At 57.7% G+C, this 22327-nt stretch overlaps 1 protein-coding gene across 1 annotated transcript; it reads right to left on the bottom strand.

Annotated features, from left to right (window-relative positions):
* Positions 1-65: 65 nt before the first annotated feature.
* LOC111160794 (DNA polymerase delta 1, catalytic subunit) lies at positions 66-17561 on the bottom strand. Its single transcript, XM_022524141.1, has 27 exons — positions 17503-17561; positions 14160-14362; positions 13702-13815; positions 11876-12022; positions 11648-11773; positions 11410-11578; positions 11241-11322; positions 11037-11166; positions 10359-10525; positions 9944-10048; positions 9256-9396; positions 9066-9176; positions 8467-8658; positions 8200-8288; positions 8017-8133; positions 7718-7831; positions 7300-7447; positions 4485-4580; positions 4235-4372; positions 3182-3357; positions 2719-2871; positions 2484-2586; positions 1591-1723; positions 1388-1501; positions 967-1019; positions 775-872; positions 66-257 (listed from the first exon to the last, which is right to left on the bottom strand). Exons 2-27 carry the CDS (start codon positions 14359-14361, stop codon positions 152-154), a joined length of 3324 nt encoding a protein of 1107 aa, XP_022379849.1. The 5' UTR covers position 14362; positions 17503-17561; the 3' UTR covers positions 66-151.
* Positions 17562-22327: the final 4766 nt, after the last annotated feature.

The following is a 22327-nucleotide window of genomic DNA, read 5'->3' on the forward strand; positions in this document are numbered from 1 at the left end:
ACCCACCTGGGCCAGGGTGCAGGACAGTGGACCTTGCCCACCGGAGACCACAAAGCACCAGGAAACAAAAGGCCTGAACTTTATTATTAATTCTCCGCCAACACCGTCCCTGCCCCCCCAGCCCTGATGAGAAGCCTGCAGGGGTCAGAGGTCACCAGGCCTCAGGGCCAGGAGGGCCAAAGCGCCTCAGAAGCTGCTCCTGGTCTTCCAGGTCCTTCCGCACCTTCTTGCGCATGTAGAAGATGGGGCAGTCCCGGCTGTGGGTGGGGTGAGGGTCAGGGTCAGGACTGGGGCGCTGCCCAGCCCAGTGATGGGGCCGGGGCCGTTCCCAGGACTTTGGCCCCCGCCTGTTGCCCACCCAACCCCCCTCAGGAGCAGGCTGTTTGCTCAGCGGGCACAGGGGGGAACCGTAACAGCGGGCACCCGCGGCGACGCTGGGCTCCACCAGCCGTATATCACCTGTCACCTGGCGTGGGAACCAGCCCCGCCCACCCGTTCCCTGGGGAAAGCCTGGCCCGCCCTGGGGAAGGGGGCTGGGCCATGGTGCCTGTGTGTGTGCGCGCGCGTGTATGCATGCGTGTGACAGAGACAAAGAGCAGGAGCGAGAGAACTGTGGCCATTTCCTGGGCAGATGCTGGCCCCCCAAGCAGCGCCCTCCCCACAGCAAGGCTGGGACACCTAGAACATCAGCCATTTGGGGCAGCGTGCCCCCCCATCTCAGGGTCAGGGTTCCGGTCCCCAGGCCTTAGGAGCCTGCAGGGAGGGCCTGCGTACCTGGTGCAGATGACGTCCTCATGCAGGCTGCCCTGGCAGCGCTGGCACTGGGTCCAGAGGCGCGAGAAGCGCTCCTCCAGGGCGTTCAGGTGGGACACCTGGGGGTGAGACAGTTGAAGGGGGGCCCCGGTCCCCGCCTTGCCCTCCCCTCACCGTCCCCACGACCCCCCACCCGCCCCGCCTCACCCTCACCTCCTTCTGGTAGAGCTCAGACTCCCGAGGCCGGCAGAACTTGCACACGGCTCCTGGCAGAGGGGCGGGTCGGCACAGGGGAGCTGGGGCCCAGCCAGAGCCCGAGCTGCCCTGTCCCTGCCCCTTCCCCACCCGCTGCCCATCCCGGCTTCTGAAAGTCCCCAGAGACAAGAGAACAAGGGAGCGAGTGTGTGGGGGAAAACTCCCCGGGGAACTCCCGGGGCGGGGGGCCCAGGACCCTCAAGGGGGTGCCTGTGAACGGGAGCCCCCGCCCAGGGGCTGAGGCCCATCCGGGTGGCACTGCCAGCTGGGAGGGCGGGTGCCGGGAACCTCAGTGATAGAGGAGCTGGGTAGACGGTGGAAGGTGGAGGATTGGGGTCCCCCCGAGGGGCTGGGGTCAGGGCTGGAGTCCGGCGCTCACCCTGGTGGTTGAGGACGGTGCGGCAGCCAATGCAGCAACTGTGGCGTTTGGCAAAGGCCAGAAGGCCGCCCACCTTGCCCGTGAGCACCGTCTTGCAGCGTGTGTGGTCACCCCCTGCAGGTGAGGGCAGGCAGTGGGCCCAGGCCGCCCCCCGCAGGCCCCCGGTGCCCCCCTGCTCCCCTCTGGGCATTGCCCCTGAGTACTCAGCAGCACGGCTTCGGCGCGGCCCTCGCCCAGGATGGGCTCAAAGATGCGCAGGAGCGGCTTGGCGAGCTGCTGCTCCAGGTAGTACTGCGTGTCGATGGGCAGGCTGTGCTCCAGCACAAAGAGGGGGTCCTGCAAACACAGCGGCCGGGGGGCCGGGGCTGTGGTCCTCAGCAGGCAGCGGGGCAAAGGGCACTGCGAGCCATGGGGTGGGGCTCCCTGTCGTGACGGTGGGCAATGGTGTGGGGCAGTCACGGGACCCAGGTGCCGCCCTGCAGGGGGTGGCATCAGTGGGGGGGGCAGGGATCCGGGATGGTGTCGGAGACCCCAAGGCGGTCCCTGGTCATGAGCTGTGATCCATGCTGGGGTCCACGGGTGGGGGTCCTCAGGTTATACCAAGCAAGGGTCAGAGGTCACCTATTGGAGCGGGGCCATGAAGGTGTACAGTAGCTAGAGGCGAAGGCCAGAAGCCAAGATATGAGGGGGCGGGATCAGACCTGGAGACTGAGGAAGGGGTTGTGGGGGTCAGAGGTCACTGGCCATCAGGGTGTAGAGGGGGGAGGACATGAATCCTAGAGAATTATGTGTTGGAGAGCAAGGACCAAGGAGACAGACACAGAAACAGATGGTGAGACTCAGTGTGCACAGTGAGGCTGGGTCTTCTTCTGCAGAGGGAGGGAGGGGGGTCAGAATAACGGGGTGGGGGGGCCTCCAGAGGGCACAGGAGGCCTGGGAGAAAGGCATCCTGGAGCCAACTCCCAGGGGTGTGTTGGGGGCGGTTCTCAGGGCCCTATGGGGCCCACAGAGGGAAACACCCTCCCCGCCAGGCTTGGAAAGCAGAAGTGAGAGCTGAGGGGAGCTGGGCGGAGCGGGCAGCCCAGGTGGGCCTGACCTCGGACTTCATGTAGGCAGCCACGCCCTTAGCAGCGCCGATGATCACGTAGGGGACACGGTCGCCCAAGCTGGGCGCACTCCCGGGGTCCCGCTTCCTCATCCTGCGGGGAGACCGGGGAGGCCAGGCGGTGAAGGCAGGTGGGCTGGCGGGTGGCCGGGGGCACAGGAAGTGGTGCCCGGCTGGCAGGAGAGGGGCTGTTTCTGGGCAGTCCTGCACACCCCCCGGGGCAGACCTCTCGGCCAGCTCCACGTGGGCCTGCTTGCCGGCATAGTCAGCAGCCGCGCGGGTCAGCTCCTTGGTGATGACCAGCTGGGAGATGTCAATGCGGTTACATAGCAAGTCGGAGATGACGTCCTGTGCATGGGCCACAGCGCCCGCCGGGTCTCTGCAGGGCCGGAATGGGGTGGGGGGGGTGTCGCCAGCGGCTGCTGAGGGCCAGGCTGGTACCTCCACCACCCCCAAGGCTGGGGGGCCAGGATGTGCCCTGGGGGCTGAGGCCCAAGGCAGAGAGGGATGCGGCCAGGCCACAGGCTGCAAGGTGGCTGAGGCGGGGCCCAGACACACAGCTGTCCCACCCCACACTCTTTCCACCGTTCCACCACTGAGGACGAGCTGGGCCTGACACCTGGGTCCCCAAGGGAGGAGGGGGCTGGGGGCCGGGACTCCTTGGTCTCAGGGGAGGGGATCCCACCCACCGGTCGATGAGCAGGCGGCGCAGGGAGGCAGTGACAAGGTTGGCCACAAGGGGGCAGTTGTCCCTACGCACGGCCTCCAGGCCCTTGCAGTCCATCCGGTCGTGAGTATCAGGCCGGGAGGAGAAGAGCAGGCCAGCATACCGCTTCTTGCTGATGAGCAGGTAGGGAAAGTAGACCTGGGGGAGGACCTGCGGCTGAGACCTGAGACTTCCAGAGGCCCAAGACCTCCCTCAGAAACTGAGGACACACAAGGCTGATCTGTGCCATGCGGGATGGGGACACTGGGGGACATAGACCCTAAGACTCCAGCGCCTGAGCCCAGGGGCACCCTCAGCATTCTAGGGGCCTCAGACATGAAATAGAGACTGGGATAAACCTAGAGATATGTCCTAAAGCACAAGACCCAGACATGGGGGTGTAGCCTGGACAGCCCCACATCTGGATCTGGGACAGACCTGAGGCAGACAGGGGTTCAAGGAGCTGAGACTTGGGCCCAGGAGTGAGCCCTGACATAGGGGCTTCTCAAAATTGGGAGGCTCCATATTTGAGAGCAGGTATACCCAAGACCTGACCCTAAGTTTGAACCTTGGAAAGAACATACAGTGTGCACCCCCAGACCCCAGCCTGATTCCTCCTGAGTTCCAAGGAGCACTGGCCAATGGCACCACAATCCAGGATTCACAACATCAGGGTCCCCAGCACCTAAGGTAGCCCCCACACCCAACACCAGAGATGCTTGAAGACTGACAAGGTTTTCACAAAATAGACACCACCCTGTGTAGTGAAGCCCAAGGTGTCAGAGGTTTTCAAATTTGAGACAATCCAAGGCAGGAAAATTCCTCAAAACTGGGGCATATGAACATGGAGAATGGGATACCCAGAGTACCCAGAGCAGGGCACCCCAAAAGGAGAGACCCTGAGCAACACTGGGGTTCTCCAGATGCTGACATACCAGGAGAACCTCATGTGAATGCCTTCTTACACTTTGCAGGCCCCGAAAATCAGAGATCCTCTGAAACCTGGCTACTCCAAGCCCAAGGGAGGTCCACTTACCTTTTCAAACTCCAGCCGGATGGGTGGGGGAAAGTGGCCCGATACCCAGTCAGCAGCTTCCCGCCCCAGAGCCATTGCCTCCGCCACAGTCGAGACACCAAATCGGCACATGACTGAGTCAGTGTCACCATACACCACCTGGGGAGGGGTGTGTGTGACTGGGAGGAAGGGGGGAGAAGAGGGCCAGCCCCCTGGAATCCCCCAACAGTCCCAGGCCCATCTCTGGGCAGCAGGTCGGGTAGCCACTGACCTTGGCGTTGGTGCCATAGCCATTCTCCACCGTGTACTTGGACTCCACCAGCTGCTTTGTTTTCTCAATCATCTGGCGCCCGAACCCAGTGACGCTCTGTCAGGGAGAGAACCAGGCAGTGAGGGCCCCGGAGCCATCTACAGCTCATGGGCTCAGGCTGCCACCTCCACTACCTCCTGGGGGCGTGGACTCGGCCAAGGGACTCCGACCCTCTGAGCCTTGATTTGTGAATCTACAAAATGGGGCTACTAAGCTGCTCCTTAAGGGTCTGTTGGAAAGAACTGGGTCCCTGGCCCAGAGCTCTGGGCACAGAAGAGGAATGACTGCAAAAAGTGCGTGTTGGCAAGCCTGAGGTTGGAGGGGCCATCAACACTGTGTTTCCCTCCACAGAGGGGCCGTGACGTGTGGGGACACCGCAGGCAGCTCTCCAAGGTACAGGACCATTGGCGCTCCCGGCCTCCTCCCCGAAAGCCAGCAGTGCCACCCCACATCTTTGGGCAACAGGAAATGACCCTATGTGTTAAGTGCCCCCTCCCCCCAGGGCTAGAGTTGTGCTTGCCTCATGGAGAAACTTTCCAACAGTCTTACTTTACAGGAAGCTGCAGCTGAGGCAGTGGGGGGCTGGGGGGGAACACACCAAGGAGAAACGGGTGACTCTTCTGTTTTGGTTTGTTTGGACCCAGTCAGAGATCTCTGTCTTTTAACTGGAGTGTTTAGGCAACTTATATTTAGTATAATTACTGATCTTATCTGGTCTTACATCTACCACTGTACTATCTTCTTTCTGTGTGTTCCACCTGTTTTGTGTTCCTTCTTCCCTTCATCTTTTCCTGGAATGATTCCATGGGTTGTTTTGTTTTGTTTTGTTTTTGTAAGCCTGAGAGACAACAATAAGAAATGAGACTAAGAAACAGATAAAACAGAGGGACAGAGAGAAGAATGAAGAAGGAAAAGACAGAGCGACAGACCAGGAAGCAACAGTCCTGATGAGGGCGCTTCAGGGGAAGGAAAGCCAAACCCTCCAGGCCTGACCTCTCCTCTCTCCGGCTGGAGTCTGACAGCCGAACACCCACCTCTTTCCACCAAGTAGACTGGGGAGGCCCCAGGGGACTACGGAAGGCCAATGAGAGGAGTATGGGTGGATGCACTATGGGATGAACCTTGCCAGAGGCCTGGCTTTTAGAGGAAACCTCTAAGCCCTTGGAACATCCTACCTAAGATAGTGTCTTTGTTCACCTAGGACCTTGGACTGTACTAACTTGACTCACGGTGAGGCCTGGAGCCACATGGTATCAGCCTGACCTCTGTCTTCAGGGTCTGGAGACCGAGTAACAAAGGTCAGTCACACAGAAGTTCTGTGCTTATGTGACTGGCCCCCAATAAAAACCCAGGACACTGAGGCTCGGGTGAGCTTTCCTAGTGAGAAACACTCTGCGCACGTTGTCACACACCAGTATCAGGAGAAATGAGCACTGTCTGTGTGACTCCACTGGGAGAGACAACTAGAAGCTCTGTGCCTTTGCCCTTGGCTGATTTTTTTTTAAATTTTTTTCAAGATTTTATTTATTTATTTGACAGACAAAAGATCACAAGTAGGCAGAGAGGCAGGCAGAGACAGAGGGAGGGAAGCAGGCTTCCTGCCGAGCAGAGAGCCTGATGAGGGGCTCGATCCTAGGACCCTGGGATCATGACCTGAGCTGAAGGCAGAGGCTTTAACCCACTGAGCCACCCAGGCACCCTGCCCTCGGCTGATTTTAATCCCTACCCCTTAACTGTATTAAAGTTATAATCGTAAGTAGGTTCTAAATTCGAGGCCTTCTGGTGGATCACTGGATGGGAGCGTGATCTTGGGGGCTCTGGGACTGAAGGTGCGTGGGAGTGTACACAGGTCTCTCCCACCCAAAAGCCCAGCTACTGGCAGTTCCTCCAAGTCTTCCATGCAGAGCCACATGAGGACTGACATAGTGCCCAGGTACAGAGGGAGCCTCCCATGGCAGGGGGCAACCAAGTTTGGAATGTGCTGAGACCCAAACCCCAGTGCAAGGAGCTGGACAGAAAGACCTAAGGGTCTCTCAGGCCATGAGCTGAGGCACTGATCCCAGCTTGGCAGAACCTTGGACCCAGATCCTCTGTGGTCTAAGCGTGGATCTGTTTCTCCATCGGAGCAGCAGAGCTGCCTCTGGTAAACAGTCCTGGGACACCACTGTGGGGTCTTCGGTCCACATCCCCTCTCAGAGCAGGGCACTGACCAAGCACCCTGCAAACACCACACAGCTGGGGTGGAAAGGAGTACCCTCGCACTGGCTCCTTCCGCGACAGAGCTCACACAGTGCGTGAAGCATCAGAGCCTGGGTGTGCTACTGGTCGGCCTCTAGCACCGCCCCAGCCCCTATGAGCCCTGTTATGCCCATCCAGCTGGTTGGAACCTGCCCTCTGCATCCCTACCCTTACGGGCACCAGGGGAGGAGGCGGGTGGGGTCTGTCAGATGGGATTACAATGAATGGAACGAATGAGCAACAAACAAAACCTCTGCTCACCCTGCCACTCCCCCCACCTCACCGCTTCATCTGTCTGCAGAGCCCCTGGCACCAACTGCCTTCCTATATGCATTTACGGCTGTCACCATCTGTGTGCCATGAGGCTGCACGCTGCAGGAGGGCAGGAACCCTCATCCGTTTCGCCACCTGCCAGACCCACAGAGATGTTCAGCAAGTTGGGGCACTGCAACCTCCACCACACAGAGACCTGGTTCTCCTAGGGAGGGGCTGTCTGCTGTCAGCTCCCCCCTGCCTACTGAGGCAACTGAGCACTCACCTGGGAGATCTCCAGGCATGGCAGCTTGCCCACCTGGGCACCAGTGAAGCCATATACAGAATTGGCGCTCACTTTCAATGCCAGCTGCCGCCCGTCCAAGACTTGCCGACGCAGGGGGTCTGTCTCCTTGGCCAGCTCAGCCTTGGCCCTGGAAGGACAGAAGCAAAGGCCACTGATGCAGTGCCCCAGGTTTCAGGGAGAGAAAAGAGGCTGGGGCTGGGCTCTGGTTAGGGTGCTGTTCTAGAAATCGGTGCCATGTACTGTTGTTCAGGCTGTGCACTGCACAGAGGCACACAGCAGAGGAGGCAAATGGGAGCTGCAGTTAAGTTTGACATGGCAATTCTGGGGTGACCATGAAGGACAGGGACCGATGAAGAGCAAGTCTGCACAGGGGTGGGTGTGATGCTCCAGAACCAACCTCTTCCGGGCGCTGAGCAGGTTCTCCAGGATCTGGGGCAGCAGCCCTTTCCGCACTGATGTCTTCACAAACTCATCCCCTGTGGGTGTCTTGATGAACTGATCCTCAGTCAGACTGGGTAGGAGGATGGGGAGGACGGCATGAACCTGGCCTCCCCATCACTTCCTCCTCCAGATTTTCAGGCTCTCCCCACCTCTCGAATCTCCCCTCTCCACTATTTCTGGGCTCCCGGCCCTGTCCTGGCTGAAGCTGCCTCACAGGCAGGCCTGGGGGTACACAGGATGAAGAGGGGGTCATACCCCAGTCTCTGAGCGGCCCCAGGCCGCAGAAGCGTTGTATAGCACAGGTTGTGGGCCATCATGATGGACGGGTACAGAGAGGAGAAGTCCAGGGTGGCAATGGGGACATCATAGTACCTGGGGGTCGAGGAGGAGTCAGCCCTGGGAATCCCAAGCCGCCCCTACCCAGCCACGGGGCCTCACCCTTTGAGGGGCTCGATGACTGTGGCCCCCGTGTAGTCCTCGCCACCCTCTGTCTTCACCACGGGCATCAGCAGTCCCTCGCGCATGGCCTAGGAGGGAAGTCAGGAAATGGAGGCAGGCGTGGGCAGACAGGAAGAGGGAGGAGGAGGAGCATGGAAGGGCATCCAGGTGTCACCTCCCAGGAGACACAGAGAGTGACCAGAGGCCAGGAGTGGGGACTTGCTGGGGGTGTCATGACCCGGCCCACCCTTAGCTCCACCCACTGACCTGCCGCAGCAGCTGGGACACGACCTTGACCTGCTGGCCACGGCTGAGCAGGTAGCCGAGGGGCACGCCGGTGACTCGTGCCATCTCCATGGCATTGACCAGCACCATTAGCCGCTCCAGCAGCCGCAGGGGCAGGAAGGCATCCTTGAGGCAGTACACGGCCAGCCGGCGGCGCGTCTGGTCGTTCCCATTCTGGGGACAGACACAGGTGGCATCAGGGGAGGAGGCTGCGTCAGGAAGAGGGCAAGGGTCTGGGTGCAGAGTGGGGAGGGAGGAGGTCGGGGAGCTGACAGGGTAAGAGGGAGGAGGGGGCCGTCTGGAGAGCAAGTGTGGACCAGAGATGCGGGTGGGACTGCAGGATAAAGGATGCAGTGCCAGAGGTCCTGTGAATGGGCAGGAGTGGGGACTTACACCTGTAGGGTGAGGTCACAAGTCAAAACCAATAGGTCAAGGTGAAAGTCAGGACAGCTGGGAGGCTGAAGCCTCCTGGTCAGGAAGGCGGGAGGCCGAGGTCAGAGGAGTCGACAGAAGAGTCAGATGGGGGGTAGGGTGGGGGCAGGAGGTGCAGGGGTCAGAGGTCACAGGCCAGGGCCAGGCACCTGCAGGTCGGTGATGATGCTGTGCTGCACGTCCTCCTTCTGCTCGCCCAGGAAGTGGAAGCTCACGGCATTGAGCGTGTAGGAGCGGAGCTTGTGCTCACGCAGCAGCACCTGAGGCAGGGGGTGCATGGTGGGCCCTGTGCCCCAGCAGCCCCGTGAGGGGGGCACCCACCCCACCCCGGCCATGTACCTGCAACATGTCCATTTGCACGCGGCCCACCATGCTGACCACCTTGCTGTCCCGCCGGCCGGTCTGCTTGGACTGGAAGGACGAATCCCGGATGTTGGAGCGGAGGCCAGACACACGGCCCAGGAAGGGGAATGTGTGCACCTGAGGACAAAGCCCACCGGCAGGGTGAGGCTGCGTGGGAGCCGTGGCCCAGATCGGGGACCCCCACCCCCATCCCAGGGCCGCGACGCCACCCATGATGCCACGCTCTTCCCGCGGAGAGCCCAGAAGCAGAAGCAGTTCTGATGCAGAAAAGCCCTCTGCGGCCAGGGAGGCAGGGATTGGAGGTGAGAGACAGGAGGTCAGGACGGGGATAGTCAGAGGCCCGATGGCTGCAGGGCTGAGAAGCTACAGATGGCGCCCTGCGGCTGGGGAGCCGCCCTCAGATGGGCAGCTGGAGGAGGGGCAGAGTTGGGGATGATGCTGAGCTCAGTGGGGAGACTGTGTGCATGGGGTGAGGGGACCGGGGAGAGCTAGGTAGGAGCCCAGCAGGGAGCAGCACGGTGGGGGCGGTGGGCTGCAGGTACGGGGCAAGGCGGGCCACCCGCCAGGGACAGAGCCACAAGCCAGAAGGCAGCGAGGAGGAGCAGGGGGCTGCCCGCCCCTCAAGCCCCCAGTGAGGTAAGCCTACCCGACCTGCCTGCCCTACCTTGAGAGTCTGGGCCCGAGAGATGAGGTACGGAAGGTCAAAGTTCTGGATGTTGTAGCCGGTGATCACGTCGGGGTCCACGGCACGAATGAAGGCTGACCATGCCTGGGGGTGGGAGCACACTGGGTCACCCTGGTTGTCATCCTGATCATCCCCCTGGCGTGGGTCCTCCCCACTCCTGGAACATTCCAGAAGCCCCCCAGAACAACCCTAGAGCTCTCCTGCCCACTGTAGAAAGACTGAGCAGGTGCTTCTGAAAATAACACAGAACCCAGAGGGGAAATGTTCACCCCTGCAAAGTGAAGGGGTCTGAACCTGTGGACCGGGTGTCTCAGCATCCAGAGGCCTTGAGCCTGGGATGTGGAGGCCGGGTGGGGGGTTCTGAGGAAATGGGGGGAAACGGAACAAGAGCCACCTGGAGCAGCTCCTCCTCCCGCTCGTAGCTCTGCACTTTGGCGCCCAGGATAGGGGCACAGGGCCGTAGGGTGAGTGCCAGGCGCAGGAAGGGCTCCGGCTCACCCCAGCGCAGGCCCAGTGAGCAGATCTGGATCACAGGGTCCCGCTCAGGTTCAGGGAAGATACCTGCACAGGGAAGAAGAAGGGGATGCAGGGGACTGGGCTCCTCCTTTCCCTTAATGACACATCAGGGTGGCTGCACCTCCGAATCTCCCCAGACCGTCTACTCCCCTCTGCCTCCACTGCCTAGAGACCACGTGCAACCCACCCTGGTTCCCCTTTCTTCAGCTCCTGGCCCTCTCCTTGTCCCTCACAGACTGGGATGGTCCTGCCCCAGGGACTTTGCACTTGCTATTCTTTGCAGAGGCACGTGCGCGCTGGGGGAGGCTCCTTATCCCTCTGCACAAGGCCTGCCTCATCAGCCCTGAGGCCTTCCCTGCCCGCCCGTCCGAGCAGCCCTGTCACTGTCCGCCACCATCCTCCTTCGACGGAGAGTCTTACAACAACCTGTCCGCCTGCATGTTCACTCCCTTCTCCCCGAGTGAGCTCAAGAAGTATGGGGACTCCTGGGAGGAGACCAGCATGTCACCAATATCTGAAGCGAGAGCAGGAGGAGCTCTGGGCCCTGGAGACAGACCTTTGCGACCAGCGCACTCGATGTCAAAGCTGAGCACGCGCAGGGGTGCGATTCGCTGCCACTGCCCTTCTGGCGGGTGACTGGCCACGTCAGACCACAGCACGTCTGCCTCTAGCTGACACAGTGTGGCCTGTAGGAATGGGGCCTGTCAGTGGCTGCAGGGTGCCGGCTCTGTGGCCCCCCTGCCCCTGGGGAGCCCCGTACCTTCCCCTCCGACCTCAGGACATATTTCTCTGCTGGGAGTTCCAACCAGTTGCAGCCGACAATGTCTGTGTCCACCATGAACCTGGAGGGGGTGAGGATCAGTCGGCGGAAGCTGGCCGGGGCAGCGGGGGGCAGTAGGGGTGGAGGCTGGAGAGAGGCAGGGTCGTACCGGATCTCAAAGTCGACATTGGCCTCATAAGGTGCGAAGCTGGGGGTGCCCAGGCCCGCCACACGGATGCCCTGCTCCAGGAGGCGGCGGGCAGGGGCCATGAGGCGCGGCAGCGCCAGCGTGATGCGTAGAAATGGGGAGGGGCCGTGCCCGTGGTACCCGAACATGCCTGTGGACAGATGAAGCTAGCACCGGCCTGGAGGGACCCCGACCCGCCTGGCCCCTGGGCAGCACTCACTCTCCCGGGAGCACAGCTCCACGGACAGCACCGCCGGCCCCATGAGCTCCTTCCCTCCTCGCTGGTCCCTGCTGATGGCGGCGTTCAGCTCCCGCTGCAGCTCACCCAGGTGGTCGGGCCCAAATCCTGGCCGTGGGAGAGCTTGTTAGAAGCACTGGGGGTGGGGTCGGGCGGGGGCCTCCCGATGGACAGGAGCAAGAGGGGTTCTGGCAGGTCAGGGCCACTCACCAGGGGGCGCCGGGGTGTAGAAGTAGGGTGCGAAGCCCTGGATGTGGCAGCAGACCGACACGCCCTCGTCGGTGACTCCAAAGGCACGGAGCACTGGCACGGGGTTGCGGGACGGCTGGGGTGTCCAAGGCAGGGGCTGTGCTGGGCCTGGGGGTGTCATGGGATAAGGCAGGGGCAACCCCCACAGATTCCTCAACGGCCTGCCTCCCCAGGCTCCTCCTGGGCCAGGAACACAGCCCCCTAATTCCTGCATCTTGGGGTGCGTCTGCCCACTGTTCACTCTGCCCCGACCATCTCCCCGCTAGCCTCCGTTTCCATCGTCGTCCCTACAGTCTGTTTGCCACTGTAGAGCTAGAGGGAGTCTATTTTTGCAAAAAAGTATTTCCTTTTAGAAAATAATACTGACTTTGTGGGTCCAATGTTATGAGCTCTAATACACATATATAGATTCGTGGAACCGCCACCAAAATCGGGCGTAAGACAGGTCTGTCACTCTAGACAGCTCCTGAGAGATGTGCTCTCCTCATCACACCCCTCCCACCACAAGCCCAGGCCCTCGTGGTCTGTCTGCTCTCCATCATTCTAGTTCTGTCGTTTGAGACTGTCCACATACACGGGACCACACAGTCTACTGGCTCCTGTCAATCTAGGGGAAATATCTAGGGTAGAATTGCTTGGTCCTAAGAAAAGAGTGGATTTAACTCTTGTATCTCAATAAAGCTAGAGGAGGAAAAAAGGGTAGGGTGACCTCTAAGAAACTTCCAGGCTATTTCCCAGAGAGGCTACAAAGCATAGCATGCCCCCCGGGAGGGCGCGAGCAAGCAATCCATTGGCCCACATCCTTGTCAGCCCTTGGTGTCCGCGTGTGGGTGTGAGCTCTCCTAATAGGACGTGTTGTGTCTCGCGGTGGCCGTCATCTGCATCACCCTGACAGCCAGTGTGTCCCTGAGTCCACAGCCAGTGGACACCCTGAGTGTCCACCCCAGTGCTGATCTGCCACGGTCTCTCCTCGAGTGAACTGTCTGATCAAGTGTTTTGTCCCTTCCTGGACCGGACTGTACTCTGACTGTTGAGAACTGTTGAGACCATATTCGCGGTCCTGGTTTTGTGTCCAGTATGTGGATGGTGGACATTTGCACCCGGCCAGTCGCCTGTCTCTTCACTCTCTCACAGGGGAGCCTTACTAACCTGCGAGTCAGTGTGATCTCTGCAGAGCCAAAGGCTTTCCCGCCCATGTGGAATGGAGCCCCCATGTCCTTGCCTGGGCAGACAGGGCCTCACATGCTGCCCTTTCCCCCTATCTTTGCCCCCTGCTCCTGCCACCATGGTCTCTTGGCCGTTCCTCAAACATTCCAGACCTCTCCCTCCTCAGACCTCGGAGATGTGCAGTCTGGGACCTCTGCCCTACCACATGTCCCTCCATAACCCTCACAAGCCACCAGAGGTTCCATTTCCTTTTTTCTTCTGCCTATCCTTCCAGAAGGTGAGCCTCGAAGAACAGGGACTTGATCTGACTGAAATAGGGCCTGTCTTAGTGCAGATCCTCAGCTGTTCCTGACTGATACCAGATGGACAGAGGGACGGATGGATGTCAAACCACACGTGTCTCGCCTCAGCAAGGAGCCAGCTCTTACCTTCAGGCCTCAGTTGGAAGATACTCCCCACCTCCAAGAAGCCCTGTGGGACACCTGTGCCCCCTTCCCCTCTTGCTGCCCCTCTGGGCACCCACAGCCCTGGTCACCTGTGTGGGCACTGTGGGTTCATCTCCTCCCTCAAAGCCCAGGGCCCCACCTCCCACCCACCAGGCCTCTGCCCACTGAGCTCACCTACGTAATGGTCAATCTCCAACTGCTGGAAGATGAGAGGCTCCGTTTGGGGATCCAGAGGGGGTGGTGTGGGCCGCACCCAGCGGGCATCTATGGCCATTGGGGAGAACTGCCCTGGGTGGGGAGGGGAGGGAAGACAAGCAGGGTACATGGAGTCGTGGTCCCCCAGCCCAGCCCATGACCTCCAACGTGGCATCTGATGTATGAAAGGGAAGTCAGGAGGATAGGGCGCTCTGGTTCAGGCAAGTAACTCAGGAGAGATTATGGGGTCAAGAGTCAAGGTCAGACTTGGAGCTGTAGGCAACAAAGGTGGCATACTAGCATGGGGTCAAAGGTTAGCACTTCGTAGGGATACAGTGTGGGCCAGAGGTCAGAGGTCACAGGCAAGCTCTATGGCTGACCCGGTTCACGGGCAGGACGGGTGTGGGGCTGCAGGGGGTTCCCGTTCCAGGTCTCACCATCTGCTGCTCCGTCCAGGCCCGGCTGCACCAACTCCTCCTCCTGTTCCCGCAGTCGGTGCTCGGCCTCCATCTCCTCCATCAGTGCCAGCTCCTCCTCAAACTGGGATGGCTTACATGGCTCCTCCTCATCCCAGAGGCCCCCACGGGCCCGCTTCGGGGGCACCCCTGGCCCTGGGCCTGGCCGCCGCTTGCCATCCATCCTGCAGGGCAAGTCAGGGCTGGGGAGGGTTCCTATCTTCTTCATGGCCCCCCATGCACCCACCATGGCCAGGAGCCTTTTGTTCCCTGGAGGGCCCCGGGAGTAGCATGATCACGGGGTGCTGGCACATTCCTTATGCCAAACCACCATATACTATATGCTACTATAATGACAGCCCACTCCCCACCTCAGTTTAACCCTTTCGTCACATGCGCAAACCTTCCACATCCCTTCACCTGGCTGCTTGCCCACAACCCCCAAAAACCCAGTCCTCAGCACACCCCTCTCATTACCATAAACCTCTGCCTCTGACGCCATCGCCCACCCATCTCCCCACCTGCCCAGGCCTCCGTTCTACAAACAACTGGGCGGCTGACCGTTAGGCCGGTCACACTGTGCTGGGTGCCAGGCAGTGGCCTGAAACACAAATTGGAACTGGTCCCTTCCCAGCCCAGAACACTTGAGAGGCTTCCCATCCCCCTTCAAAACAAAACCAAACCAAAGCCCTTTCTATTTTGAAATATTCCAAATTGCCAGAACTATTTACCCTTCACCCAGAATCCCCAAGTATCAAAGTTTGTTGCCACACTGGCTTCATCAGCCCCCCTATTCGTAATATGCACATGTCAGCACATTATCTATTTTCCTGAGCATTTGAGTTAGCTGCCTGTCAGTCAGATACCATGCCCCTTAACCCCTGCATACTTCAGCATATATTGCTGAAAGATAAGGACATTGTCTCTTCCTCTTTTTTTTTTTTTAAGTAGGTACACCACACCCAATGTGGGGCTTGAACTCACAACCCTGAGATCAAGATTGGCGTGTTCTACCGACTGAGCCAGCCAGGCACCCCAATGACATTTCTCTTTTTGAAGATTTTATTTATTTATTTGAGAGAGAGAGGAGCACATACATGAGTAAGGGGAGAGGGACAAGCAGACTCCCTGCCGAGCAGGAACCCCCCCCCCCTGCGATGTAGGGCTTGATCCCAGGACCCCAAGATCATGACCTGAGCTGAAGACAGACGCTTAACCGAGCAACCCACCCAGGCAGTCTAAGGACATTCCCTTAAATAAGCACAGTGCGATGATCAAATCCAGGACATTTAACAACAACTCAATAACAACATAAACAAAGAGTCCATGTTCCAATTTTTCTAACTGTCCCCCAAAATGCCCTTTATAGTACTCTCCCCCATCTAGGATCCAATGTAGCAAACACAACGAAAAACCAAACAGAGGCTGCAATTTACATGTTTATATGTTTTCTCGTTTTTTTCTTTTTAAATAAACTTATTTAAGAGGGCACCTGGGTGGCTCAGTGGGTAAAGCCTCTGCCTTCAGCTCAGGTCATGATCTCAGAGTCCTGGGATCGAGCCCCACATCGGGCTCCCTGCTCAGCAGGAAGCCTGCTTCCCCCTCTCTCTCTGCTTGAAAAAAAAATAAATAAAAATAAAAAAATAAACTTATTTAAGTAATCTCTATGCCCAACGTGGGGTTCGAATTCATAACCCTGAGATCAAGAGTTGTGTGCTCTTCCAACTAAGGCTGTCAAGTGCCCCTGTTTATATGTTTCCTTGATTGCAACATATAAAAAATTATTTTGCAGTATGTTTTGACAAGAGGTAGTGACATGAAAGTACATATTCTCTGGTAGGTTTGACCAAAGACCGTATTCAAGCCCATTCGGGTTGCTAACTTCACTAAGGTTCAGCTCGAGAATATTCTGCCTGAGCACATGCAAATCACAAAACAAAGAGACCAAAGACGGGGAAATGTTAAAAGACATGAAACTGGGTAAAGGGCATACAGGTGTTCTTTGTACTATTATTCTTTTGATCTTCCTATAAGTTTAAAGTTATTCTAAAAAGAGAAAAGTTTTTTTTTTAAGAATTTTTTTAAAAAAGATTTTATTTATTTATTTGAGAGAGAATGAGTGAGAGAGAGCATGAGAGAGGAGAAGGGCAGAGGGAGAAGCAGACTCCCCAAGGAGCTAGGAGCCCAATGAGGGACTCATCCTGGAAGTCTGGGATCATGACCTGAGCCGAAGGCAGTCACTCAACCAACTGAGCCACCCAGGTGCCCGAGAAAGAAGTTTTTAAAAAGTACATGTCTCCCAGCATCTAGGCCTGGAGAGAGATTATAGGAACCTAGGGCAGACTCCAGGCCCAGTGGAGAGTAGATAGGTCAGCTGCCCTGGCTTCCAGTTGACACCTCTGGATCCCATAAATGCTCCCACCCAACCCTATATCCAGTCTCCCCTCTCATCCTTTGTCCTTTTTGGGACGGACACCTTGCCTCGCAGCTGCCACAGGAAGCCCAGCCCAAGACTACATTTCCCAGGGTGCACTGCTACGGATGGTCACATTATTGAGCAATCCCATGGAAAGAATGACCGGGAGGCGTGCAACTTTCAGACAACCTTCAAAGGAAGCTTGCTTCTATAGCCTCTTCCCCATTCTCGATAGCTAGCATGTGGATATAGTGGTGGTGAACCAACCCTGACCGCAGGGGCATGGACACCGCAGGGAATGCAAGGCTCGGAGACAGAAGGAACCCCGGCCCCTCGACAATTTTCTGGGGGCAGAGCTGCCTACCTCAGGGCAGTTGTGTGGAGAAATACACTTGGGTCTTGCTTGGGCCACTGTGTGCTGTGGGGTCTCTGTTACAGCAGCTTAGCCTAGACCCTAACCAATACAGCATAGACAAATTCTGAACTGACGGGGGATGTGTTGTTGCAAATACTTCGCAGCACTAGACAGCAGGTAGCTACTGATAGACACACAGGACAGACGAATCTTGAAAGCATGCTGCCTGGAAGAAGCCAGACACACGAGTACACACTGGAGGAACGGGGAATGTTCCTCAGGGGCATGAGGTTTCCTTTTGGGGGGATGACAATGTTCTGGAAGTAGACAGAGGTGGTGGATGCATGAACACACTAAATGGTTAACCTCAGGGGTGCCTGGGTGGCTCAGCTGGTTAAGAGTCGACCTTCAGCTCACGTTGTGATCTCAGAGTCCTGGGATTGAGGCCCACATCGGACTCCCTACTCAGTGGGGAGCCTGCTTCTCCTTCTCCTTCTGCCCCCTGCTCATGCTCTCTCTCTCTCTCAAATAAATAATTAAAATCTTTAACTTACCTACAACTGTCCACTTGAGAACCTGTGGATTTCACTGTATGTCAATTCCACCTCAGTGAAAACAGGAAAGCTGGAAAGCCACAGTTCTGCATCTAGGGGTTTATGCTAGAGATACACTATCACACATGAAAATTTGCATTTACGAGGTTATTTCCGGCAGCACTGTTTGTGATCACAAAAGACTGGAAACCACCTAAATGTCCCCACCTGGGGGACTGTTTAAATAAACTACATTAACTCTGTTCCGTGGAATATTATGCAGCTGTGTAAAGGAATGAGGAAGCTCTCTATGTACTGATGTGGATGGCTCTCAAAGACCTATTGTTAGAGAAAGCGAGGTGCAGAATGGTGCACTTACACTGTTATCTTCTTGTAGTAAAAAAAAAAAAAAAAGCCTGGGGCACCTGGGTGGCTCAGTGGATTAGAGCCTCTGTCTTCAGCTCAGGTCATGATCCCGGGGTCCTGGGATTGAGCCCCGCATCGGGCTCTCTGCTCAGCAGGAGCCTGCTTCCCGCCCCTCTCTCTCTGCCTGCTTCTCTGCCTACTTGTGATCTCTGTCTGTCAAATAAATAAATAAAATCTTAAAAAAAACAAAAAAACAAAAAAATTCCGTCTGTCCGTCAGTGAACGATGGGGCTGTTTGCACCTTTGGCCTATTACGAGTTGCACTGCTCTAACCGTGCATACGAGAGTTCTGCGAGAGTTCTGCATAGGACGGAAGACTTGGGACAGACTCTCCTGTTGTGACTGTTGAATGCAAACTGTTTCTACAGGTGGCTCATCTCACGGGAAGGAAAAAGCCTGGAGGCCACAGAGACGCACAGAGTTCCAACCTGCAGGGAGAGACCTGGAGGGCATGGTGGGAGAAGGAAAAAGACCCCTGTGTGTGCCCTCTCAGCTGCCCAGGCACAGGACAGGAGCTGGGGAAACACGGTGATCTCTCCTGTTCTGGACCCTTCACTGGCAAACAGACAACAACGCCGAGTGGGCCCTGGCTAAGATGTTAGTTTCTGCGACGCTCCCTCCCTTGGTCTTCTCGTCCCCTCTCTCCCAATCCCCCGGCTTTCACTGCCACCTCTATGCTCACCGGGCTTCCCGGCCAGATTCTGGCGCAGAATCCTCCCCAGGGTTTCTGCCTAACAGAGGCAGCTGCTCACCATGAGGATGTCTGTTTCTGCATCCCATACTCCAAAGCCAGGCCCCTCATCTCCCTGCAAACCTGCTCCCTACAAACTCCCCACAGTCTCCCCCAGTTCAGCAAAGGGGAGCTCCCATCAGGCCAACAACATTGTGTCACTCCAGCTTCTCCCGTCCCCTCAGACCACATTTTTGTTCCACCTACAAATCTCATAGGCTCTAGGAGACCTGAGTCTCACCACTTCCCAGCGCCTCTGGCTCTCTTAAGATCCTCTGCAGCTTTCTTTTGTGCATTGCTTTTTGCCTGTCTCCCCCTGCTGGAACATGAGCCACGTGCCCAGCACAGGGGCCTGACTTTGGAACGTGTTTGCTGGATGAGATCGCCCCCTTTTCCAGCCACTTTACTCCTCGGCCTCCACAGAGACTCCACTCCAGTTCAACTCTTCCAGGCCACTCATTGGCCCCTCGGGGCACCCACTGCACCCGGAACTGCTTCAGAATATGAGCACCTCAAAAACAGGGGTCAGGGTCTCGCTCAAGTCGGGGTCCCAGCATGACTCAGCACAGGGCCTGGAACACGGGCCACTTCGAGTTGTGTCAGTTTAGACTCCTCTTGAGGACCACCAACACCACAAGTCTTTCCTGAGCCCCTGCTGCTTCTCTCGCCTCCCCAAGACTAGCACTGCCTCGTATTTGTTCAGAGCACTCTGGACTGAGATCTCCTATCCTCCACCAACCAAACTGCATTATCATCGGCTCCCCAGTGCCCAGCAAAGGGCCTGACGTAAGCACAGCTGACTGAAAGAAGGCCTGAAGAGAAGAAAGGGCATTGCAGGAGAAGGGAACAGCATCGCAAAAGCCATCATCGAGTAAGGCACCTTCTCCAGGGTACAGGAGGCTTGGGTGGTGACATGCAGCAAGGAGGGGGAGAGACAGGTAACCATAGGTTCCCGGCACATATAGGTGGGGCTATAAAGCTGAGAAACTAACATCGCCCTGTCCACTCACTGCCACCTCAGAGTGGTGCCCCAAACCCGCTCCTCCTCAGCCTTCTCCATCCAACGTATTGCTCAAACCACATACCCCAGCCATCTAAGCTCTTCTTCCTTACACCCTGTGGCTCAAACCCCAAAGACAGGGGCGTCTGGGTGGTTCAGTGGGTTGAGCCTCTGCCTTTGGCTCAAGTCATGATCCCAGAGTCCTGGGATCGAGCCCCGCATCTGGCTCTCTGCTCAGCAGGGAGCCTGCTTCCCCCACCCCCTTCTGCCTGCCTCTCTGCCTACTTGTGATTTCTGTCAAATAAATAAATAAGATCTTAAAAAAAAAAAAAAACCCAAAGACAACCTGAGACTGACAGATGGCACTGCAGTCTGAGCCACCTACTATCCCCTCTTGCTCCTAACCAGCCTTCCTCCTCCCACTTTTGTTCCCACTACAATCCCATCTTCACTCAGCAGCCTGATTTTTTCAAAACGCAGGGCAGGTCCTGTTGCTCTGATGCTCAAGAGCCCCCATGGCTCGCTGGGGAAGTTAGAATAAAAGCCAAACCCCACATCGCCCTCTACAAGGATCGGGCTCCCCAACATGTCTTCTAACCTCACCTGTTTTTCTTGGCTCCAGCTACAAACACACCTAACTTCTTCCTGCCTCAGGGCCTTTGCATTTGATGGTCCCTCTGTCCAGGGCTTTCTTCACATGACTGACTTTTCTGTCAAATGTCACTTCCCCAGAGGAGCGATTTTTGAAATCACCCCTGCTAAAGAGACTGGCTACCCTGTTTTATTTCACTTCGTATAATATATCAAACCCCGAAAGCACTGCTTTATCATTATTACTTATCACTTGTCTACTGTCTGTCTTCTCCCTGAACAAGGACTTCCTCTGACTTGTTCGGGCTGTAGCCTTTCCTTCGAGAACAGTGCCTGGCACAGGGTACTCAATATTTAGTGAAAAAAGGATGACACCATGCCCCCACGTGCACCCATTCAGTCCTCCAATGCGTCCGGAGACCCGTCGCCCCAAAGACCCTCCAGAGTGCATTCCCCAGTTCGCCCCGGGGGCCAGGCACCCAGCACAAGCGCCCACCGCACGCCGAGGGCCCCCCCCCCCGGCCCCTTCATCTTCCCGCGCGCCCCCGCGCACGCTCCCACGACCACCGGCCCTTGCCCGTGTACCGTGCGCCCCCCGAGCCAAAGGGATCCCTCCCGCCTCCATGACCCTCGTAACCCTTTCTAAGGCTTCCACGCCCAGCTCCTCCACCCTCCTTCCTTGTCAGCCGAATCCCTGCAATCTCTCTACTCCCCTTACTCACCTGCTTCAAACAACGTTTCCCGCCACAGCCTACGCCGCCGTGACCCCTGACTCCGGCGCGCGCAGACTCAGAGATGCCCCGCGCCGAGCTGAGCCACGCCCCTCCGCCCAAGTAGGGCGAGACCACGCCCCATAGGGCTCGGAGCCACGCCCCCCGTTTCCACTGGCGCTAGGCCACGCCCCGTCTTTCCAATTTGGGACGCGGCCTCCTCCCGTTTTCCATAAATTCCTGCCAAACTCCGCCCCGTCTGAGAAGAGGTGCGACTGCTCCCAAGCCACGCCCCCCCCTTAAGGTACCTTCGCGGGTCTCTGCCATCTGCGCGCGCAGGTGCGCGGCCCGTCCCCTGTCCTCCCGGCCCCGCCTCCCCGCCGGGCGGCGCAGCACGCCTCCTCTGCCAGCGGGTTTGCTTTCTGTCTGAGGCTAAGCCGGGAGGACTTCCTGGGCGCCGTTCTGCTGGCCCCCTGATGTCTGCCCTCCCTGTGGAGGGGAAGTCTGGTCAGCCTCCTGTCTCACGGCCTGTTTCCTTATCTGCCACCTGGGGCCGCCAGGCACACTGCTTGGAAAGGGACAACTGCTTCTAACTAGTCACTTCCCCCGTCACCTTCCCCGACCCGTTCCAAAAAACAAACCTTTCAGTACCCAGCCCATCCCTCTAAGCGGCACCTCCTTCAACCTTAGCCAGGACTGTCCGCCCAGCTCCCTGTGGGGACGGCTCAGGGCCTGGCCCAGGGGAAGGAGGAACTAAGAGAACACCACAGCCTGACCGGACTAAACTCACCAGAGCCTCTCCCTTTCCAGACTCAGCATGTCCCTTCCCTCAATTTGGGGGCCAAGCCCCCACGTCTTGGTTTATGTCCCCGCTGGGCCGCGATATCCTGTGTGAGGACTTGCCTGCTTTCCACCGCTAGGTCCCCACACAGCCACACGCTGCCCCCATTAAAGCCCCTCTTCTCTTACACTCTAGCTGGCCCCCTCCGTGCCCCCACTGCCAGCCCTGACTGGTAGCCACCTCCGAGGATTTTAGCTTGCTCTCCCATGTGTCCAGTGCCTAAAATTGTGTTTGCCGCATAGTAAGTGCCCCATATATATTTGTTGGATGAATAACACCTGCAACCCCACAGGGGCCAGCACAGTGCCTAGCCCACAAGTGGCTTCAGCAAATATTTTTTTGCCTAGTGAAAGCCCGGGTCTCTTCAGCCACTGAAAATTCTTTTGTCCTTCTATGGGCTCCAACTCACCTTGCACAGGGAGAGGATACCAAGGCTGTCAGCCTCTCCTGCAACCAACCCCCCTGGAAGAGCCCAGTCACATCACCCTGAACCTTCCATCAGCCTAGCAAGCGGCACTAGGTTCAGGGGGCTGGAGTCAATGAAGACC

The sequence above is a fragment of the Enhydra lutris genome, unplaced genomic scaffold (assembly GCF_002288905.1).
Source record: "Enhydra lutris kenyoni isolate GAN:26980312 unplaced genomic scaffold, ASM228890v2 scaffoldscaffold77, whole genome shotgun sequence".
In the NCBI taxonomy this organism is placed as follows: Eukaryota; Metazoa; Chordata; class Mammalia; order Carnivora; family Mustelidae; genus Enhydra; species Enhydra lutris.